The sequence below is a fragment of the Mirounga leonina genome, unplaced genomic scaffold, assembly GCF_011800145.1.
Source record: "Mirounga leonina isolate KUSES-001 unplaced genomic scaffold, KU_Mleo_1.0 Mir_418, whole genome shotgun sequence".
NCBI lineage: Eukaryota > Metazoa > Chordata > Mammalia > Carnivora > Phocidae > Mirounga > Mirounga leonina.
In genome coordinates this window covers 17750142-17773361 of record NW_023270739.1, presented here as the reverse complement: position 1 = coordinate 17773361, position 23220 = coordinate 17750142, and the positions used below count along the sequence as shown (strand labels likewise).

Below are 23220 nucleotides of genomic sequence, written 5' to 3'. Positions count from 1 at the left end.
CCTGTTAGCTGCTCCATATATTGAAATTATGTGGACACTCTGGGTTCCATCTGAACTTAAAGTGAAGGTGGTGAAAAATTCTTCAAAATATCCTCTCTGATCTTGATTTCCGCTCACATTTTCAGGTTGCCTTATTATGATGCAACTGCATTTGCTAATTTATCAGATTTTCTAGGATATTTTGGCCTTGGACACAACCTAAGCTATTGAATCTTATTTTCAAGTCACCATTCATTGTGTGTGTGTAAAGCAGAGCGGGAAAGTGTTTCCATGGATGAAATGAACCAGTATTTCCCCAATTACTTACAAATAGGGATATCAGACTGAGTCTGAACCATTATATACTCAAGAGTGTCCAGACAATAACACATGTTAAATAAGTTCTCTCGTCTATAATATTTATAGCCAGAAAACAGACTTGAGAGTTGATAATTATGTGTCTTGTGCTGGGGGCTGCGGGGAATGGGATTCTCTAAGATGAAATGATAAGTAATTTGTTAAAGGCATCCAGTGACAGCCAGCAGATGAATATATGGGTATGATTTCTAGTGCAATTCTACCCAGTACCTCAAAAGAACTAAGTACATTATTGGTCTTCTCCATGCTTTTGGCTCCAACAGTAGATGAATATATGGGTATGATTTCTAGTGCAATTCTTCCCGGTACCTTAAAAGAACTAAGTATGTTATTGGTCTTCTCCATGCTGTTCGCTTCAACAGTAAAGTGGGCCGGTCTGCCCAACCTGATCCTCTAGGTAGTTATAAGGATCAAAGAAGCAGTTAAGAATGAAGTTAGAAGTGCTTCATAAATACAAGGAATGCATGTCATGAATAAATACTTCTATGAAAAATGTGAAACACTTAGAAATTATTCCATGCTGTGTGGACATCCTGCCTTTCTATATTTTGATTATTTGACTGTCTTTTAAATTTTCATTAATTGGGAAAAAAATTAATGACACCTAATATCTAGGCAGTTACAGTGATGAACCAAAAATAGAATTGGATATATTTCCAAGGTGTCCATATATGCAACCTTATGTTTGCAAAGTATATGGAGATGTATTTTATTTAATAATGGTGTAAAATTATATTCCTATGATTTAGGACATAGATTTAATTGAATTCTAGTACCCAACTCACAGTGAGCTGAAATATAATGGGACCAACAATGCTTTATTGATGGACCTGAATCATCAGGGCATAATGAACATTTGTAATCAGATAGGTTTAAATCCTGGCCCTACCACAAACTGTAACTTTGAACAAATTACTGAGTTTCAGCCTCAGTTTCCTGATTTGTAGAATGGAGATAATATCTGGTCATTCTACTTTGTGTATATACTTTATCATTCTACTTTGTGAGAATAAAATGCTATCAAGAAACTCAAGTCAGAAAAGACAGATAAGGAAGCAATTACTATAGAATGGGCTAAAGGTTCCCATTAACCTTAGAAAGGATATCTTATCACACTTGGGTGAAAAGTGGCACTCTCAACCCAGGGGCTAGTATGTCAGTGTTTTATGTCAGTTTCTCTTGATTTTACTGGTTGGCCCTACTTTTTGGTGGAACTTTTTAGTGAAAGCCAACAATTTAGGGTGTAATTTTAAAAATCAGCACCCAACTTTATTTATTTCTAAAATTTCCACAGTAGCTGCACAAGCTTACCTATAGTTAGGTGCTTAATGATGTTTGTTTATTTATTTATTTATTTATTTATTTATTTATTTATTTATTTATTATTAATTAGCTTTTTTTAAAAAAAGATTTTATTTGAGAAAAAGAGAGCATGCGCGAGAGAGCACCAGCAGGGGGCGGGCAGAGGAAGAGGGAGAAGCAGGCTCCCTGCTGAGCAGAGAGCCCAGTGTGGGGCTCAATCCCAGGACCCCAGGATCATGACCTGAGCACTTAACTGACTGAGCCACCCAGGCACCCCTTTAATTTTTTATTTACATTCAATTTAATACATAGTGTATTATTGGTTTCAGAGTTAGAATTTATTTTTTAGAGAGCTCAAGATGGGGGAGGGGCAGAGGGAGAGGGAGAGAGAGAATCCTAAGCAGGCTCCATGCTCAACGCAGAGCCTGACTCGAGGCTTGCTCTCAAGACCCTCAGACAGTGACCTGAGCAGAAATCAAGAGTCAGATGCTTAGTGGACTGAGCCACCCAGGCGCCCCTCAATGACGTTTTTGAAGGTACAAAGGTTTTGAGCACACCTTTCCTGAGTTATGTTAAAGGCAGTCTTCAGTGCCCACAGTGGGATTATAGGATCACAGTGTGCTGTGTACTATGGTATTATAAACTCAGGAAATGGGTGTAAGGACCTACCCCCAGATCTCCACATTCTACTAGTCAGGTTGCCTTGGGCAGAATTGAGTCTTGATATCCATACGTGTTCCACAGGGTTGTTGTGAGAATCAAATGAGATACTTGAAATTGCTTTGTATACAACCTTGATTATTAATAAAAGAATGAATGTTAAATATGGAAGTGTGATGAAAAAAATCGTTTTATATACATTCTGATTAGTACTGATAGTTATCAACAATATAATTTTAAATTGTAAAAGGTTGAGGGAAGTCCTGGAAAAAATAGAAATTTTTATGCTGGTCTCAGTATGTAATGGAGGATGGGTAGGAGGAGTGTGGAGCTGGGGTGGAGAAAGTGATTGGCTGGACAAGGTGACATAGAATTCAGGAGAGAAGGGACCTCAAAATGATGTTTTCTTCATTACCTTTGTTTCCTTATGAAGTTTCTTATCCGAAAGGGTAATTTTTGGTCATAAGCTTAAGCCTGGTTAAAATTCTCCACCTAACACTTTGATTGGATTTGGTGGAATTAAGTTCTTGAATAATTATCTTCAGGTTGTTTGGGATTTGTTTGCTTACCCGCCCTCTTCCCCCGCACTCCCATCCCAGGTGGATTGGAATGTCGGCCCACAACCAGCCCAAGAGCTCTACCCCTTTCACTGTTGGGGACTAGAAATCCTACCTGTCATTAAACTGGACAGTCAGGCTTGCCGGTATGGTGTAGGTAAAGGCAGTCTTCGCATTATAGGATTTGAGTTTTAATTCACTGCAATGGTCAAAATTCTTTATCTGTGAGGAGCAGAAGCTGTCTTTAACTAGAGTAGGCTACAAAGGGTCAATTTGTTATAAGGGTGTGGGTATTTCATGAAACCCAAGGGCAGAAGGACAGCTGGGTCTAGAGAGAGAGAATGAGAAAGCACATGAGAGGGGGGAGGCTCAGAGGGAGAAGCAGACCCCCCGCTGAGCAAGGAGCCCGATATGGGACTCGATCCCAGGACTCCAGGATCATGACCTGAGCCGAAGGCAGTCGCTTAACCAATTGAGCCACCCAGGCGCCCCACCCTGGTAGTTTTATTCTGTTTCATTCCTCTCTTTGCCAGAGCAGTGTTCTCTGCATCTCCAGTCCATAGGTGAATGTAGCCACTTCACAGTTACAGCCCTGGGGTTCTGCACAATTAACTAGCAGTCTTTCAATTCCAAAGTTAAATTACCAGGAGAATCTGGCATCTGACTGCCTCAGTTGGTGCAGGGGCCCAGCCCTGATCCATCCAGCAGTGGTCAGGGGAGCTGGGAAACATGATAGTGTATACAAAGCCCTATCACCATAAAAGGCTTGGAAGTTCCCTGAGAATGAGGAATTGCTGTGATCTGGACAAATATTTCTAAAGAGGTCTTAGTCTAAGATCTTCCCTTAGACTCTAAGGGAAGAGTCTTTTTTGGTACAGGATGCCAGGAAGTCATCTAATACATGTCGATGGCTGGAATCTTTTCCAATAAACATTCGGTCTCCCTATCCCAAAACAAGCCAAAACTTTTGTTTCATGGCCCTCAGGGGGTTCTGTTCTACACATCATTTCCTGTGTCCTTACACTATTCGATATTTTGAGATGGGGATCCAGTGTTTAACAGCTGAATTATATAAAGCTCACGATCATCACTCTGGCTCTGTTTTCTACCACATGGCACACTCACCCAACTCTGCAGGTAGGCAAGTTTCCCTCAGATGCCACGCTTTCTCATGTTAAGTCTTTGCTCCCACATTTTTTCTCTCGTTTGCCTCACTCTCTCATCCCTGAAAAGTAACACTACCACTCCCTCATCTAGGAAGCCCTGTCCCGCTCCCCATCAGCAAGCCGAGGGTGGTGTCCTTGCCTGCGCTCCCCTAACTCCATACATGGCGCTTGCTACGCAGGACAGACTCATTTTCTGGTTGGTTTGTTTCTTCAAGAGGCATTTCACATTTCAGCCTTTCACAGTGCCTCAAAAGGGCCTGCCACATCGTAGGCCTTCAAGAAAAACAAGTGAATAAAATGAGCCTCAATTCTTTAAAGTCTGGTTTTGTATTTTCTTGCTTCTATTGTCCACAGTTCTAGTGTGGAAGCTAAAATACAGGTTCTGATGCCAGACTTTCTGGGTTCATCTCCCATCTCTGTTTAGTTTCTTAGTTGTGTACACTTGAGCAAGTCTACCTCACCTCTCTGTGCCTCCATTTCCTCATCTGTAGATGGCATAATAATGAATGGTACCTATCTCAGAGGGTCGTTGCCGGGGTTCCATGAGTTGAGTGCTTAAAGTCTGACACAGAGAAACTACTCCACAAAGGTTAGTTATTACCATTATCAACCATCTAAATCACCACCAAGAAACTTCTGTAGACTTAAGTGTGTTTCATGAGCAACACGAAAGCCAACTCTTTAGGAATGGTTAGTGTTTTCAGCCACCATTGACCCTTCAGAAAGAGGTTCTCGTGGTCTCTGTCTAGTACTGCTTCCATTGTGTGCTCTAAGAGATAAGCAACCTAAGAGTATCTAGGGACTGAGATGTGGGTTAGAAGTTCTACCAGTGGATGCTTTCTGCAGCGAGAGAGTGTGCTTGTCATATTGTGATTGGATTTGCTTTTTTTAAAAAAATTTTTTAAAGATTTTATTTATTTGATAGAACGAGACACAGCGAGAGAGGAAACACAAGCAGGGGGAGTGGGAGAGGGAGAAGCAGGCTTCCTGCAGAGCAGGGAGCCCAATGCGGGGCTTGATCCCAGGACCCTGGGATCATGACCTGAGCTGAAGGCAGACGCTTAACTGACTGAGCCTCCCAGGTCCCCTGGATTTGCTTTTGATGAATGAGTGAGCTTTTTTGGAAACAGGTAAAGACTTGGTGGAGTGATCGGATGTGTGATGTCCTGGGGTCTTAGCATTCTCAGCCTTGACGGTTTGTGGGTGGCAAGTTTGGTGGCCAGAAACTATCCTTTTAAGAGCACACGGCTGACAGGAATTTTTGCAGAAACTGACAGGCTGCTTCTAAAATTTATATGGAAATGTAAAAGACTTAGAATAGCCAAAACATTTTTTGTTTTTTAAAGAATAGGGGCTTTCATTTCCCAATTTCAAAACTTATTATTAAGCTATAGTTAGGGCATTGTGATACTAATATAAGGATGGACATGAAGATCAATAGAAAGAATCGACAGTCCAGAAATAGATCTTCATGTTCAACTGATTTTTTGACAAAGGTGCCAAGGCAATTAACCCAGGATAGCCTTTCTAACAAATGGTGCTGGGACAACTGGATATCCACATGGAAAATGATGAATTTAGATGCTTACCTCACACCATATATAAAAATGAGCTCAGAATGATCATGGACTTAAATGTAAGAGCTGAAATAAAACCTGTAGAGGAAAAAAATAGGAGAAAAATCTTTAAGACTTCAGGTTAGTCAAAAATTACTTAGATATATAAACAAAAGCACAGTCTATAAAAGAAAAAACTGAAATCGGACCTCATCCACAGTAAACATTTTTCGTACTTCAAAATACAGCATGAAGAAAATGGAAAGACAAATGGCAGACCAAGAAAAGATATTTGCAGAACACAATCAGAAAAAAGGATCGAAAACATATATGCTTCAGTAATAAGACAAAAATCTCATTTAAAAAATGGTTAAAATACTTGAATAGAGATTTCACCAAAAAAGACATAAAAATGGCTAATAAGCACATGGAAAGGTGGTCAGTGTCATTAGTCATCAGGGTAATGCAAATTAAAACCACAATGAGATACCATTTCATACCCACTAGAATGGTTATACTAAAATAGATAGCAAGCCAGACACAGGAGAGTATATATTGTAAGATTCCATTTATATGAAGTGTCCAGAAAAGACAAATCTATAGAGACAGAAAGTAGATTAATGGTTGCCTGGGACTGGGAGTGGGGATGGGAGATGGGGATTAACAGTGAATAAAAGGGATCTTTTGGGGGTGATGGATCCATTCTATCTGCTTTGTGCTTTAGCATAAGCACATAATAACCACCATTATTGCACAATTTGGTAAATTTACTGAAAATCATTGTCCACTTGAAATGGATGAACTATACAATATACAAAATATCCCTCAGTAAAGTCAGAGGAGGCAAAGCGGAGGATGTGATGGGGAGGGAAGAGAGAGAGAGACACAAAGAGAGACAGGTGAGAACAGCTGTAGCCAGGCTGTTTGGATCTGACATCTGGCAAGTCTAACCTCTTTGCCTCAGTTTCCTGTTAGTGAAATTAGGAAAAATGAGTTACTAATCACAAAGCAGTGTTGGGAGGATTGTGATAATACATGAAGCGTGCTTAACAGCATTTGGGCCATAGAGCTCGATAAAATATTAGCCATAACAATAATAGTTATTATTGGTAGTAGTATTTAATCTACCAAGGATCCGGCTCTGATTTAGATAACTTAATTCAAATCTTGAAGAAGGATCGGACTGCAGCTTGCAGATGGCAGTGACCAGTCCTGTGGATGTGACTTTTGGGGAATCTGCGAGCCCACAGCACAGGACTTGTCAGGTGTGTGCAGGCTGGGAGATTGGAGCACTGGAGCCTTGCAGATGAAAACTGTTTCTTCATGGCAGTGTCGTTTACAGAGGTGTCACCTGCTGCCCATAAATGTGGGAGCAACATGTGCTATTTTAACCCCAGTCCAACTACCCTTTAGGTTATACCCCACTATGTGCCAGGTCCTACCCGGGTAGAGGCCAGGTGATTTGGAGGCGTGGAGGAGGGACACCTTGTCGCTGAGGGTTACTAGAGGAAGAGATGTCTTGATGAGACTTAAGAATCCCCTGACACTTCCCAGATGAAGGGTGTGGAGTGTTACCTGGGCAGAGGGTATGGCTTGAGCAAACCCTGGAGGCTATATGGGGCTCCATGAATTCGGTGAAGGGCTGATAGGAAGAGCAGAGTGACAAGAAACAAGGCTGGGGTCCCATGGAGGGCCTTGTGAGCCACGATAAATAATAAAGAACTTGGATTTCTCCTGCGGACAGTGAGGACCCATGAAGAGGTCTAAGCACGTACCAGGACTGGGTCAGATGCCTTCAGTTAGGCGGTCCCAATGGCACCTCCACACCTCACCTTGAGAGATCCTGCTCTGTTGATGGGGAGCAAACGAATGCCTTCCTAGATATTTGCAGTCAGCCTCCCGGAGGGCAAGTGTTCCTCCAAGGACCACATCCACACTTGTGTCTGGCTGAGAAACTGTTTCATGGCTCCCACGAGGGGTATATGAGGTGTAATGGGGTGGCTGAGAGCCTGTCTGTAAGGCTAGACCTCAGAGAAGCAGAGGACTTAAGAATGCTTCATTCACTTCACCCTGAGTGTCTGCTCTGGCTGACAGCCCATTAATAAGCCCCAGCGGCTGAGGGGCAGGCTGAGGGGCAGGTATTGTGTTGGTTACTATAGCATCACCTTGGAAAGGATCACTCAGTGAGAGCCACAGGCTGGGCTGAGCGAGGCAGGAGAGGGATGTGGTCAGAAGAAGCAGGAGGGGCTGGAGAGAGGCTGCAGATGCTGTTGCTGGTCTCAGGACACCTCGTGGGCTGGAGCCCACTTCAGCTTCTCCAGCTGCAGCCCCGGGGGGGGAGCGAGGCTGCGTTCTGCCTGAGAGTGGCTGCCTGAGACAGTGCCACAGGCTGCTGCTGAGCTCTAGCTTTCAAGGGACTGCACTCCCAGCCAGACACTGCTTGGCCTCTTTTTTTTGGCGGGGGGGACCTTGGGGTATTTCATCTTGGAAGCTCTGGGCTGGGTTTCATCTCCTTTTTGATGTTAAATAGTTACCTCCATGAGAACTGACTTCAGGGTACTCATCGAGGAGGAGAGCAGAGTGGTCCCCACGCTGGAAATGAGAAAGGATGACAGTTTCTGAGACTTAACTGTTAGTGCTTGGAGGTCCCCTCACCCATTCAAAATGCCTTTGAAAGCATTTGATACCTTCAAAGAAAAAATTCTGAAACCTGGAAAGGAAGGAGTGAAGAACGCCGTGGGAGATTCACTGGGGATTTTACGAAGGTAAAGTCTGAACGCAAACTTTAGGTTTATTTCTGAGTAATTTCACATTGCCAGTGTTTGAAAGACTTTGCTTCATATTTTAAAAGTCACATTTTTAAAAAGGAATGGGTAGGTCTGATTAGACGGCTTCTAGAGCCCCTTCCAGCTCCAATACACTGTGTCTGGAGGGAAAAAAAAAAAAAGATGCCTCAAAAGTGTAAGATTGAATTAAGAAAATAACAAGACAGACATTCTGCTTATATGGCAGAGATGGTGATGTTGCATATTGTGTGTTTGGCACTGAATTAGAAAAGATCTAGCGAGATAATATTTCCTGTTAATTCAATAATAATGACAAAATCAGGAACCCCATTACATGGTTATGCTTTCAGTTGAAGTAATTTTTAAGAAATTTCACTATAAATGAAAATTAGATATGCGTTTAGCTTGTTATATAAACTATATAGGGTGGTTGCTGATTGTATGGGTTTGAAAGAAAAGAAGAGTTACACAATAGTTTGAAGAAAGTATCTTTAAAAACTAGTATTTAGGTAAAAAAAAAACTTACATGGTTACAGTGGGAAAATATTATGTACTATCATTAAAGTGAATGTTTTTGTCCAAACCAAAAAATAAATATTTTTTAAAGTAAAATACATTATTATTGGAAGGAGAGTTTGCCACAAATGAATGAATTGATGTGACATTTTAATTTGTGATTTTTTAAATAGACATAGCCTTTCTAGGTTTTATAGATGAATTAATAAGCAGTCCTTATGTACAAGGTAAGATGACTTCTTTAAACCCTCAGATATAAATAAATGTGAAAAATACTCTTGATAAGATTTTTATATGTTTGAATGACTATCTCTAATCCTCATGAGTGAAAATGCCATCTGGCATCTCCTTTTAACTTTTATATGGTATCCCTTAAATTAAAAAAAAACTTTAGCATGCAAAGGACTATTTGTAGGCGCACAGAGATTCACTCCATTCCTTGGGTTTTATAACACAGGGGCTCCTGTCAGTGTTAAATTTCCCCTGTATCACTCTTGATGAACTTTCATAGTAAGAGAACTGGGTTCAGCCCTTCCTTTAATTTAAAAGTTAAAAACAAAAAGGTTTCAATTAGACCCACTTGAATTATCTGTATAGATAAAAACCTAGCTGACAGCAGGATAAACCAGCCAAACATAGGAAGTGATTATAATGACCTTTTCTTTGAAGAATGTTCTAGCCTTGTGTTGCGTACTCCCCAGGTAAAGTCCATCTTACTGTGGTGGTGTTCATTTGATTAAAAACGAAAAAGGAAGGCACAATGGCTTGGTTGTCATATTCAAGTATGGGGACAAAGGAATCTGACAAAGCCAGGAACAAAAACCATGACTTTGGACTATAGTCAATTACAGTCCCCATTATAATCATCAAACTCTGTACCTTAGTTTATACAATATTTGACAAGGAAGCACTTAGGAATTTTCTTTCCAACATTAAGTTGAATTGCTTTTTTTGGAATTAAATCACTTTCTTTGGTAAGAGACTTATTCTAAGAGCTGGTTTTACAGTGTTTGATTAGATGATCTACTTGAAGATTCTTTTGTTTGCCACACTGGTTTGCTTAGGAATATAACAAAATTCATAATTTCCAAGTTGTACGACCTCAACCCGAAACGGAGCTATGTGTTTAGGACTCTGGATGGTTTCCTTGGAAGTGAATCACAGCACAATAGACAAACGGCTAATAGGGCTTGAGATGCAGAATGCACTAAATGCATGCTAGATGTTATTATCACTGTTGGCTTAATAGTAGGATGACTTGAGAAAAAAATAGAGCCAAACTCAAACCCCTTCTTTCCGTGATCCTAGAAGGAAATTATTGGCAGAGGAAGGCAAAAAAAGGGCATTAATTGACTAGCAATCCAAGTTGACCCTAAGCTCTGACAGTCTTTGAGCAAAGCTCCAGAATTAGGGTTCCTCCAGGGAGACCAACTCTGACACACACTTGGTGTTCACCTTGTCTGTAAGATATTTATATATAAAGTGCCTTGCCCAGAGCTTGGTATATGATGAACATTCCCTCCCCTTGTTGATTTTTTTCACCTAAAACCAGTTAGCAGAGTCCAATGGAAAAAAAAAATCAGAAGAAAACTGAAACCATCATCTAAATGGAATTCTTGGGGTGCTTTTTTAAAAAAAGATTTTATTTATTTATTTGAGAGAGAGAGAGCACACACATGCACTGGGGGGAGAGGAGCAGAGGGGGAGAGAGAGGGAGAGAGAATTTCAATCAGACTCCGCGCTGACCGCTCGATACTCGATCTCACCACCCTGAGATCATGACCTGAGCGGAAACCAACAGTTGGATGCTTAACTGACTGAGCCACCCAGGCTCCCCTCTTGGGGTGCTTTTTAATTACTGAGAGTTCCTCATGATCAGGGGAGTGGCAAATGCATAGGGAAGTATTTGAAGTTCACACATGGGGCTGATTACAGTCAGGCATTGTTAGCCTTTCTGGAGAAGAGTCATTGATAAAAAGCAGCTGAACAATTTCATCAGCTAAAAGTACAATAATATTTCAGAAGTGTGGAAGAAAGAATATATTCACTTATAGTCCAGTATTAGAACAGATGACGTAGAAGGCATTAAATTTGGAAGTTGATATCTAGAAATTGACATGTAGATTTATTCAATTTACATGACAATATGGGTGTATTCTAATTGCTTATGTATAATAAAATAATAATGGCAGACATTATCTGTTCCAGGCCCTGTAAACACATTTAATTCCATTAAACCCTATGCGGTGGGGATTATTGCAGTTAACCATTTTAGATGAGAAAGCTGAGGCACAGAGAGGTTAAGTAAGTTACCCAAGGTCACATAGCTTATAAGTGGCAGAGCTGGGTTTCAGACCAGATGTTCTCTGCCCATCATTCTTAGTCATTACACTCTGTGACCTCTCTGTCTTTGCTCTTCCCGCTTACTGTGTTGAAACTTAATGACTCATTTAGGTTTAGGGAGTTACTTGGGCTGCAATGTAGCCAGCAACCTCTGGATCTTATGGCAAGTATGGGCTTTTCTCCTAATCAGTTGTAGTATTGAAGACTTCCCTAGGGAAACAGAAGGGGTGCCTGGTCTCCTTATAAGTGTTTATATCTTCCCTTTAAAGAGATGGAACCAATCCTTTTGTGTTGTGTCCATCCTCAGCATGCAGTGACCGTGTATTCAACTTATGTACCAGACATGCACTGTCTACTCCATTGCCAAATGTCAGTGTGTGAGAGCGGGCTCTGAGGTCAGGTGAGCCCGGGTTCTAATGGCTGTGCCATCATTTACTTGCTCCCCGCACAACTTCAGGCAACTTGGCTTCCGACTGGCCAGGGTAGTTCTAGTAAAGCAAAGTCAGGTCGCATCTCTCCCTTGCTCAAAACCTCCCCGTGGTTTCCCACCTCTCTCAGAATTAAAGCCAGCATCCTTTCAATGGCCTTTAAGGCCCTACCTGATCTGTGGGAACTTGAGAACTCTGACTTCATCTCTGGCCTTCTTTTCCTGCCTCACCCGACTCCAGCCACACTCTGCACTCTTACGGAAACTCCCCAGACCCACTCCCATGCCAGCTTTTGCATCCTGTTTTTCACCCTGAAATTTTTTCTCTCTAATTGCCTGATGGCTTATTCTCCCATTTTCAAGTCTCTTCTCAAAGGTTACCTTCCCAGGGAGGACTTTCCTGACCATCCTATTTAAGGAGAAAGTCCTCCTTCCCTCCTCCTCTTACCTACTCCCTATCTCTCTTCCCTGCTTCATTTTACTCCACTTCTATCTTAGCTAGGGTTTCCTAAAAGTGGACCCTGAGACAGGGACTTGGAGAGCCTATGCTGTGATTTATGGAGTTGGAAATTGGGAGGCAGGGAGTAAAGCAGGATAGGAAAGGAGAAAACCAAGCAAGGATGTGATCTCAGGTAATACACAGGGGCCAGATCACAGTGGGAGGATCTGGAGCATAATTGGCACTGAGCTGTCCCTTTAAGCAAAGGGGCCAGTCTTTTGTGTCTCTGCATCAGTCAGTCATGGGCTGTGGGCTGCCCCTGCTGAAGATCAGGACCAATTCAGGACCAATCAGCCTTGCCACTATGGTGACCCCTGGCCTTGCCTTTTGGTCTTGGCATGAGGACCCCAACCTGACTGGGCAGCAGTGATAGCTATATTTAATGGGATTTTCATTGTATTCCCACGTGGAAGAATTCTTCCTTGGGCATCAGGACTCCTAGACCCACAGAGTCTAAAGTTGAAGAGATGAGATATTCTGTAAGTGACTTACTGGGCATGATGGTAAGTGGGCTACTCCCACTTGCACCCTGTGTTTCTCAGACCAATATATTCTGCCTGTTGGGGACCCAGCATCATTATAATAACTGTTGGTTTATGGAACATACTGCATCCTGAAGGACAGCACCCTATCTTCACAGGGATTCCTCTCTGAGCTGATGCCTCAGCTGCATCTCTAAGAGGCTTCCTTTGCATCAGCTTCTGCCCGGTGCGGCTTGTTGTAAGACCAGTGGATCCCATTGTCCTGTGCCGCCTGCTGTACCTCCTTTGCCATAAATTGTGTGTCTTGGTCTTAGGTGATGTTATGTGGGATCCCATGTTGGCTAATCAGGATTCTGTGAATCTTCAGGTAGTGATGCAGGCCAAGCCTTGCAGGCTCATATATGGAATATATGTCAGTCCCAGTCAGGATGAACTGCTACCCTTTCCAAGATGGAAGGGGTCTGATGTGAACAATTTGCCACCAACGGGCTGGTTTGTCTCCTCAGGGATTGTGCTATATCAGGGCTCAGCATTAGTTTTGTTGCTGGCAGCAGTGGTAGCTACATCAGTCTTGGTGAGTGGATCCTAGACATACCTTCCGTCTCTGTTGCCATGGCTACCTGACGTGCCACTCATCGTTCTGGAGGCCAGAAGTCCCAAATCAAGGTGTCAGCAGGACCACGCTCTCTGTGAAGCCTCTGAAGAAGGGTTTATCTTTGCCTCTTCCTCACTTCTGGTGGCTGCGGGTAACCCTGGGCATTCCTTGGCCTGTAGACACGTACATCACTCTAGTCTCTGCCTCTGTTGTCACCTGGCCTACTTCCCTGAGCTTCTGCATCTGTGTTCAAATTCCCCTCTCTTTATAGGGACACCAGTCATTGGATAAGGACCCATCCTAGTCCAATATAACCTCATCTTCACTTGATTATAACTGCAAAGACCCTATGTCTAAATTAAATCATATTTGCAGATATCAGAGGTTAAGACTTGAACATATCTTTTTGTTTTTATTTGGGAGCACTCTCCTGATTTTTAAACTCTGGAAATGAATCCAAATTCTGAAAAACCACACCCCTCTCCCCCAAACCATACAAACAAAACATGTCTACGGGCTAGACTGGACTTTGAGCTGCCTGTCACCTGAAAGCTTAGGCTTCTGGAATGAAAAAGCCATAGAGACCAGGTCTTTTTATTTTTATCTTTTTTCTTATTGTCCATCTTATCATCCCCTGATTAGGTAATAATCACCGACTCTCTGCTTGAATGAGGGGAGAGGAAAGGATGAAATTACCAGGAGGAAAATCAAAACAGGCTAACACTTCAAAATCCGTGTGACTGTGGCAGGTGCTAGGGATATTTGGTTCCTGACTTTGAACTTATTATGGTCTCCTGGAAGAGGGAAATATTAGTTTTAAAAATTAAAAAAATACAGGTAGTATGACAGTACTGACTGGGTAGGAGTTGAATTTTATTGAGATCTTTTAGAATTTGATGTCCTGAGAGCCACACTGTTGAGATCCTATTGCAAATCCCAGACTAGCTCTGGGAGTCAGATTTTAAGTACCCCCTCCCTTCTTTAAAAGTTACCATTTATTGATCATTTATAGAGAGCTAGGAATGATACTAAGTGCTTTATAAACGTTATCTCCTCTAGTGCTCACGTTAGTCCTGTCCCCTTTCAGGGAATCGAGGTTCAGAGAGGTTAAGTATCTGAAGTTCACACAGCTAATAAATACTGGACTCAGCATTTGACACAGGATTGTCTGACTCGAGGGCATATTTCCTCAATCCTTCTTCAATATTCTTTCTCCAAAACCTTTAAAAATGTCTACTTAGGTGAAGCACTTGATATGTGTAAGGTGCTTTCTAGTTCGGTCCTGTGGCGTACTGGTAGGAGGGGGCTTGATATCAAATCTGGGTTGTGTTTTCACTTTCCCCACTGCAGCTGGGTGCCTCTCGGGCAAGTTTTTGAAGTATTCTGAGTCTCCCAAGCTGTAAGAGAGGGATAATTCTACCTCTCAAGATTGTTCTGGGGATTAAGGGAGATTATGTATATAGATGTATATATAAATATGTACCTCACACAGTACCAGTGTAGAAGGTAGTCAGTATCCTTCAGCCCCCTAATACTGTATTAGTTTGCTTGAGCTGCCATCACAAAGTACCAGAGACTGGGTAACTTATTGAGAAATTTATTTTCTCACAGTTCTATAGACTCGAAGCCCAACATCAGGGTGTCGACAGTTTGGTTTCTCCTCAAGGCCACCTACTCGCTGTGTCTTCACATGGTCTTTCCTCTGTGGACATGCAGTTCTGACGTCTGTGTGTCCAAATTTCTTCCTATAAGGACGCAGGTCTTACTGCATTAGGGCCAATCCATATAATCTCATTTAATTCTCTCTTTTTTTTTAAAGAATTTTTTTTTTTTATTATTTATTCATTTGAGACAGAGAGATACAGAGTGAGAGAGAGAGAGCGCAGGAGTAGAGGGGAGAAGCAGAGGAAGAGGGAGAAACAGACTCCCTGCTGAGCAGGGAGCCCAGTGTGGGGCTTGATCCCAGGACCTGGAGATCATGACCTGAGCCGAAGGCAGACGCTTAACCATCTGAGCCACCCAGGCGCCCCGACATTTAATTACTCTTTAAGGCCCTTTGTCCCAATACATTCTGAGGTCCTGAGGGTTAAGGCTTCAAAGTAAGAATTTAGGGTCAGGCAGTGGCGGCACAATTCAGCCCATAATCAACATTTACCATAAGTGAGCAAGTGAATGGATTTTAAAAAGCCATAAAATGATCTGTAAGTTTGCTCGTTTTGTGTTCCATTAAATGTTGACCTTATCGCCTACAAAACCAAACCAAACCTGCTCCATAATTACTGGCTACATTTGAATTGTAAGTAAGTAGTTCTGTAAGTGCCTGAAGGCTATGGAGCATATCTTAAGCAATTAGACTCCTGGGGCTGACATGTTTACTGGACAATTGTGTTTGTGAACAGTGGGCTTATACTTTCCTAGTGTGTAAAGGGCCAGCAACCCACAGAACGTAGCTCTCTGCATTTGGAGAAACAACCAGACACATGTTACCCTGGCAAGAATGAAGATTCTCCGATCTTACAGACCGAGTGTAGGCAAACACCAAAACACCTAATACGATAAACAGCTCTTTTGGATAATTAAAGCCCTCCACTTCTTATGACCCCAACCCTCTTTAGAAAAATGAACAAACTTGTTTCTGGGCAGGGGTGAACAGATCTTTACCTCCGCGTGTAAGTGCTTCAGGTCAGGAGTGAAGTCTGGAAGGGGTCCACCCGTTCCCTTCAGTTGAATAGGGATTAATCATGTCCAGGCCATAAGCTGAGCCCTGGGAATAAAGAGGAGTCAGAGGGCGCCTGGGTGGCTCAGTTGGTTAAGCGACTGCCTTCGGCTCAGGTCATGATCCTGGAGTCCCGGGATCGAGTCCCGCATCGGGCTCCCTGCTCGGCAGGGAGTCTGCTTCTCCCTCTGACCCTCCTCCCTCTCATGCTCTCTGTCTCTCATTCTCTCTGTCTCAAATAAATAAATAAATAAATAATCTTAAAATTAAAAAAAAAAAAAAAGAGGAGTCAGAAATGACTCCTGCATTCAACATGCTCACTTCTCCTGGGGAGGCATTCATTCACTCATTCACTTTCTCAGATCAACAAATATTTACTCAACACCTACTATGCTGATGAAAGCAAATAACTAACTCAATGTGATAAATGTTCCGACTGAGGAACGTGTGAAATACTTAGGACACATGGGGGATGCTGTAGGCCCTAACACTGAATCAGTGTCTATTCATTTGTGCCGGTTACTGTTGTGTAGGCTCATTTAATCTCAACAACAGCTCTGTGAGATAAATACCGCATCCATTTTACAGATGAGGAAATGTGAGATTTAGAGAGGCCAACTTGCCTTGCCCAGAGTCCCACAGCTAGTACACAATTTGGCAGAGCTGGCTATCAAACCTGGGTTGACTGATGGCAGGGAAGCCTGGCTTGTCCCATCATACAGGGGGAGGGGGCTGAGAATCTTCCTCTCTGAGCTTGCCTATACAAGAAATGTTCCACTATTTTACTGTTTTTAAAACAAATCAAATCTGACTATTAGCCCCCCTTGGTGGAAATGAACTTTCTGCTGATGTGGGTGGGCCCTTCCTGCCACAACTAGGTTGTACAAGGGACACACAAACAGCCCGGGGGGGTCCCTCTAGTGGTTGATCCATGTTTGTGCCTGGTCGCACAGTGGCTTGAAGTCTGGTGACTCCGTGAGCGGAGCGCTCGGGGCAAGGGAAATTGGGACCCGGCGCTCCAGTCTTCTCTCTACAGCTCCCCACATCCTGTCTCCAACTGGGGAGAGGTGGCTCAAGGTCAGGCAGCTGTAAGTTCTGCTACTTGGGGAGCCCATACCTCCTTCCGTGGAACTTACCTTCCCCTTTATCACACTACTTTTCTCTCTGCCCCTCTTCTATTGTGTCCTTCCTCTGGAAACTCTCAGGATATCCCAGATGGCATCAGGCACACAGATGGTGCTTGTGTTGGTTCAGGCCCTCTATGAAGACAGGGAGAGATGCATAAGAGATTTATTGCGGGAAAATGGGGAAAGAGACGAGGGGGACTGGGGGAACATTTGGACTGTGATGCTATCTGTGTAGGAGAAAGGGAAGGAAGATTTTGTAGGAAGAGTCTCAGACTATACCCCAGTACTAGGAAGTTTTGCAAGGCCAATGGGGAGCCCTGGAGCCAGATGCCTGTCAGACGAGTCTTGCCTCTTACAGGAAAGGGCTTGCCCTCTATCCCTGCTGCGCTCAGTGCTTGGTGGGGAGCAGTCTGTGGGAAGGTAGTCCTGCAGCCAAAGCCCTGGTGCATTCAGAGCATAGCAGCTGGGGCTGTCTTTAATTAAGCTCCTCAAGGCTCCATGGTGCCTGAAAATGTTAGTCTGTCTTACTCTTCAAACATCTGCATGATTATAGAGAGATGCTGAGCTTATGACTTGTAACAATTTTATTAATAGCAATAATAGTAGTATTTACCATCTGGCAATAAAAAGCTCTTTCATGTACCAGGCACTGCACTAAATAATTTACGTGCGTCATATCATTTAATCATTAAAACAATCGATGAGATAGCTATGATCATTAGCCCATTTTAGAGATGGGGGTTGTTATATACTGAGTTGTGTTCCCCCCAAATCCATATGTTGAAGTCCTAACCCCCAGTGCCTCAGAATATGACTGTATTTGGAAATATGTTCTTTAAAGAAGTAATTAAAAGACAGAGAGACCAAGAGACAGACTCTTAACTGTAGAGAACAAGGGCGCCTGGGTGGCTCAGTTGGTTAAGCGACTGCCTTCGGCTCAGGTCATGATCCTGGAGTCCCTGGATCGAGTCCCGCATCGGGCTCCCTGCTCGGCAGGAAGTCTGCTTCTCCCTCTGACCCACCCGACCCTCCCCCCTCTCATGCTCTCTCTCTCTCAGTCTCTCTCTCTCAAATAAATAAATAAATAAAATCTTAAAAAACAAAACAAAACAAAAAAAACTATAGAGAACAAACTGACGGTTACCAGAGGGGAGGTGGGTAGTGGTATGGGTGAAATAGGTGATGGGGATTAAAGAATACACTTATCCTGATGAGCACTGGGTGATGTATAGAGTTGTTGAATCACTGTATTGTACACCTGAAACTAATATAACACCATATGTTAACTATACTGGAATTAAAATTAAAAATTTAATAAAGGAATAAAAGAAGGTAGAGATTAAACGAAAAATAAAAGAATGTAGAAATCAAATAAACAAATGAAAGAGTTAATTAAAATGTAGTCTTTAGGGTGGGTCCTAATACAAGTGACTGGTGTTATTATAAAAAGAGGAAATTTGGACACAGAGATATGCAGAGGGAAGGTGATGTGAAGACAGCCATCTTTTTAAAAAATTCTTTAATCTTTTATTTAAATTCAATTAATTAACATATAGCGTATTATTACTTTCAGAGGTAGAGTTCAGTGATTCACCAGTCTTATATAACACCCAGTGCTCATTACATCATGTACCCTCCTTAATGTCCATCACCCAGTTACCCCATCTCCCCACCCCTCACCCCTCCAGCAACCCTGTTTGTTTCCTATAGTTAAGAGTCTCTCATGGTTTGGGCGATTTACAGGTCAAGGAGAGAGGCCTCAGAAAGAACCAATCCTGCCAACACCTTGATCTTGCACTTCTGGCCTCCAGAACTGTGAAAAAGTACAAGTTCTGTTGTTTGAGCCACTCAGTGTGTGGTACTTCGTTATGGCAGCCCTGGCAACCTAATACCAGCATATTGTAGCTTCATATGGTCAAGTGGCTTGGCCAAAGTCATCGAGCTAGCACATGGGAGAAATAGCACTCAGCTTCTCTCATTCCAGAGTCCGTTCTCTTAATACTTTCCTCTACTGGGTTGTCCACGGTGGCTGGGGCAAGGTCCAGAATGCAGATGAGAAGGTGATGGGAAGCTCACTGAGACAGAACACAGCCTGGTGAGCCGGGAAGCACACATGAGAGGGAATCAGTGGACCTGATAGTCAGGGGAAAGCCTTCCCACCCTGCCTCTACCTTCTTCTGGCTCTGGGGTCTTGGCCAATCCACTCTTGCTTTCTGGACTACAGTTATATTTGTGTCAAATGGAAGTATTAAGTTTCCTATACCTCACTGAGCTGTTTTAACCATATTGAGGTCATTATATGAAATGGGGAGAGAGAACTGAATTTGTTTTATATAAATATTAGTGTAGCTGTTATATATTATCCCTGTTTTAGCTAATACTGCTAGTACTATTGTAATGATGTGTCAACATTGGAGAAACAGTTTTTCATGCTATACAAATTATAAATGATGTTCTGATGCCAGAAATTCATGGAGACCATCAGGGCTATGCATTATAAATAGTCCTGTGATCCAAATGATTCTTGGACATCAGTATAAGCGGCAATACATGGCGTCAATGCTCTCAGTCTAACAGAATGGGCTCATTAAATGATTGTGGGGATTAATGTAAAAAAAGTAGCTGGCCTATATTGAGTTTTTACATGTATTAAGTTCTGTTCTAAATGGTCTAAATATAATAATCCACTTATGATAATCCTGAGAAGAACCCCACGAAGAAGAAACTACTTTTATAATTCCTAGGTTACAGATGAAGAAACAGAAGAAGCCGAGAGAGGTTAACTAGGCCAAAGTCACACAGCTAAGCAAGTGGAAGGATAAACATTCAAACTAAGTCACACTGGCTCCTAGTTTGGGTATAGGTTGGAGAAGAAATGAAGCATTCAGGATGACTTCAAGATTTTTGCCTGAGCAACTGGAGGAACAAAATTATCATTACTTGGGATGGGAAAGATTTCAGGAATTAATTTTTTTTCGGGAAAATCAGTTTGGATATGTTAAGTTTGAGATGCTGATTGTGTGTCCAAGGAGATGTCAAATAAGTCTATTTATGAAAATTGGGATCTGTATCTAAAACCCACAGATGGGATAAGATCACCTACAGAGTGTAGGTAGAAAATAAAAGAGATCTGTGAGCTGAGCCCTGGACATCCCAGTGTTTACAGGTCAAGGAAGTAGGGAATCAGCTTACGAGACAAAACAGAAAGAATGGTCAGAGAATTAAGAGGAAGAGCACATGAGTGTGGTTTCTTGGGAGAAAATAAAGGAAGAACTTGGGTTAAGTACTGATAGGCTGATTACATGAGGACCTAAGATGACCATTGCATTGAGTCAAAGGTCAGTGGAAGGTATTGATGACCTTAAGAAGAGCTGTTTTGGTGGACAATTTTGGGGATGCCTGGTTGGAATGGGTCCAAGAGAGAATGGGAGGTAGGGAACTGAAGAAAGTGACTTCTGAGTTTTCTAAAAAAAGACGATGAGAGTGGAGGTAGCTGGAGGAGAAAGTGGTAGAAATTGATAGATTGTGCCTCCCTACCTCTACCTAATATTTTATTAAGATTTAGATAAAGAGGAAGAAAAGAATCTGCAAATGGATTGATTTTCTACTGTATATCTTTTTAGCATGCTTCAGGTGACACTAAAACCGAGGTCAAGTGCATCTATAGATAGCTAGGACATGCAACGTGGATGAAATCTGTCAATACTCTTCTGGCAGGAAATTCAGTAAAGCATATTGTTGAGGACACAGACTTAGACTTGGATTTACATCCCACCTCAAGTGACTTAGTTTCCTGACCTGTATAATGGCAAGATAGCACCATCAATGTCATGGAGTTGTTGTGAACTCTAAATGACCTAATGCCTAATGAAGTGCAATACAATACCCAGAATATCAGTAATTTTAGCCACTATTATTTATTTTCATGACAATAACAACTTTTAAAAAGGCAGGCTGCATCCTACTTTGGGTTTCCCCTTTTCTTCTTTGGTAGACCTTTTCTTTTTGCCAGTATACTTCCTTTTTTCTCTGAAATCCCGGCCTTTCTTTGACCATTTTTCTTCCACTATAGAAAAATTGATGGGACGAATGAGGAAGAAGATAACACTGAGCTGAATGAAGAAGGAAGGCCAGTGCAGACTTCCAGGCAGAGGCCCCCCCTCTGCAGCTGCCACTGCTGTGGCCTTCCCAAGCGCTACCTCATTGCCATTATGAGTGGGCTGGGCTTCTGCATTTCCTTTGGGATTCGGTGCAATCTTGGAGTAGCCATCGTGGAAATGGTCAACAACAGCACTGTATATGTTGATGGAAAACCAGAAATTCAGGTCAGTGTCTGTGTTTGGTGGGAGCTCTTTTGGCCACAGCTGTGCCAATACTTTATTATAGGAAAGAAAGCACTTCACCTCTTCCATTGATGTGACAAAAAGGTAGAATGGCTACCATGTGCCAGGCACTGTGCAAGGTGAAGGGAAGAGAATGATGAAAAGCACAGGTTGGGCCCTTGTCGTCATAGAGCTGTACAAGTAAGTAAGCATAATTCATGGTTGCAGGTGCTATGTTGGAGGTGTTCAGAATGCTGGGGGCCAAATAAGAGAGTGCTGACCCAGATATCAAGAAAGAATTCCCAGAGAAAGTGATGGCTGGTTCCGAAAGATAAGGAGGAATCGACCGACAAAGGGTGTTTTAGTGAAGTGCGAGGAAGAGTGAAGAAAAAGGAACATCTTATGTGAAAGACTGTAGGAGAGAAGGGGAGGGAGGGAGAGAGAAGGAAAGAGAGAGAGAGAGAGAAGGAGGGAGAGAGAGGGGGAGAGAGAGAAAATGATGTGTTTAGGGACTGAGATAGGAGTTCATCTTTTCTGAGCCATGGACCCCTTTGGCAACCTGCTGTAGACTTATGAACCTTTTGTCAAAATAATGTTTTAAATTCTTAAAATAAAATGCATAGGATTATAAAGGAAACCAATTATATTGGAATACAGATATCAAAGTATTTAAAAATAAAATTAACGATATGGAAACATATGAGCTTCTTTATAAACACATCGATGACAAAATTTAACAATGGGTCTAAAATTACTGTAACTTTGGGGCACCTGGGTGGCTCAGTCAGTTAAGGGTCTGCCTTCGGCTCAGGGTCCTGGGATCAAGTCCTACATCAGGCTCCCTGCTCAGCAGAGAGTCTGCTTCTCCCTCTGCCTGCCCCTCCCTCTGCTTATGCTCTCCACCCCCCTGTCTCTCCGACAAATAAATAAATAAAATCTTTAAAAAATAAAATAAAATTACTGTAACTTTGAAGTTTGAAGTATAAACCATAGTTTAAGATAGTGGTAACAACTGTCATATGAACAGGTTTATAGTTTCCACGTGATGGAGTCACAGGTACTGATAATACTACTGTGGTTTGTTGCCTACATTCATAACCACAGGAAATGCTAAATTTCAGCTAGCAGTTAGTGAAACTAAAAATGCTGATTTTTCCCATCAAAGTTCACAGATCCACAGCATTCCATCCTTGGACTCCAGGCTGAGAACCCCTGTAAGAGGGTAGAGCATGATTGAGCCTCAAGAGAGGGAGACACCAGGGCAAATAAGAGTTAGGCCAGGTAAAGCCTGATAAGCCACGTAGGGAGTCCTGGGTGGGCTTTGCACAGAGTGGTGGTATGATCAAATCTGTTCCAGAAAGATCGCTATCCAGCCAGTGGTCTCCCAATAGACTGGGATTGAATTGAGTGGAAGCAGGAGGCCCAGTTCAAAGGCTGTTGTAGTCATAAGCAAGTCTGATGTGACTTAAAAGCATTAAAGAGGGCATATGATGTGATGAGCACTGCGTGTTACACAAAACTGATGAATCATTGAACGTTACATCAAAAACTAATGATGTGCTATATGTTGGCTAATTGAATTTAAATTAAAAAAAAGCACTGTTTTTATGAATCACTGGAAAGGTAAAATCTGGCTTATTTCTTCCATGGTAGGCCTAGAGAAGTATTGAGGCTATGGGGAAAAAACCAAAAGTGTATGCCCAATGGATACATGTTTCATTGTAATGACTCATGGGGAGGTACTCGCACATTGCAGAGGGGCATCTAGTAGTTCTCTGGTCCCTGCCCATATGTGGAGAAACATTTACA

The 23220-nt window shown here is 42.3% G+C and overlaps 1 protein-coding gene across 2 annotated transcripts in view; it reads left to right on the top strand.

The window, feature by feature from the left end:
* The first annotated feature begins 8262 nt into the window (after positions 1-8262).
* The window catches only part of SLC17A8 (solute carrier family 17 member 8), a 43204-nt gene continuing 28246 nt past the window's right edge, over positions 8263-23220 (top strand). For both annotated transcript variants that reach the window (XM_034987281.1, XM_034987280.1), the window contains exons 1-2: positions 8263-8363; positions 21162-21414. In XM_034987281.1, the coding sequence (XP_034843172.1) occupies positions 8263-8363; positions 21162-21414 (354 nt within the window). The remainder of the gene's footprint in view (positions 8364-21161; positions 21415-23220) is intronic.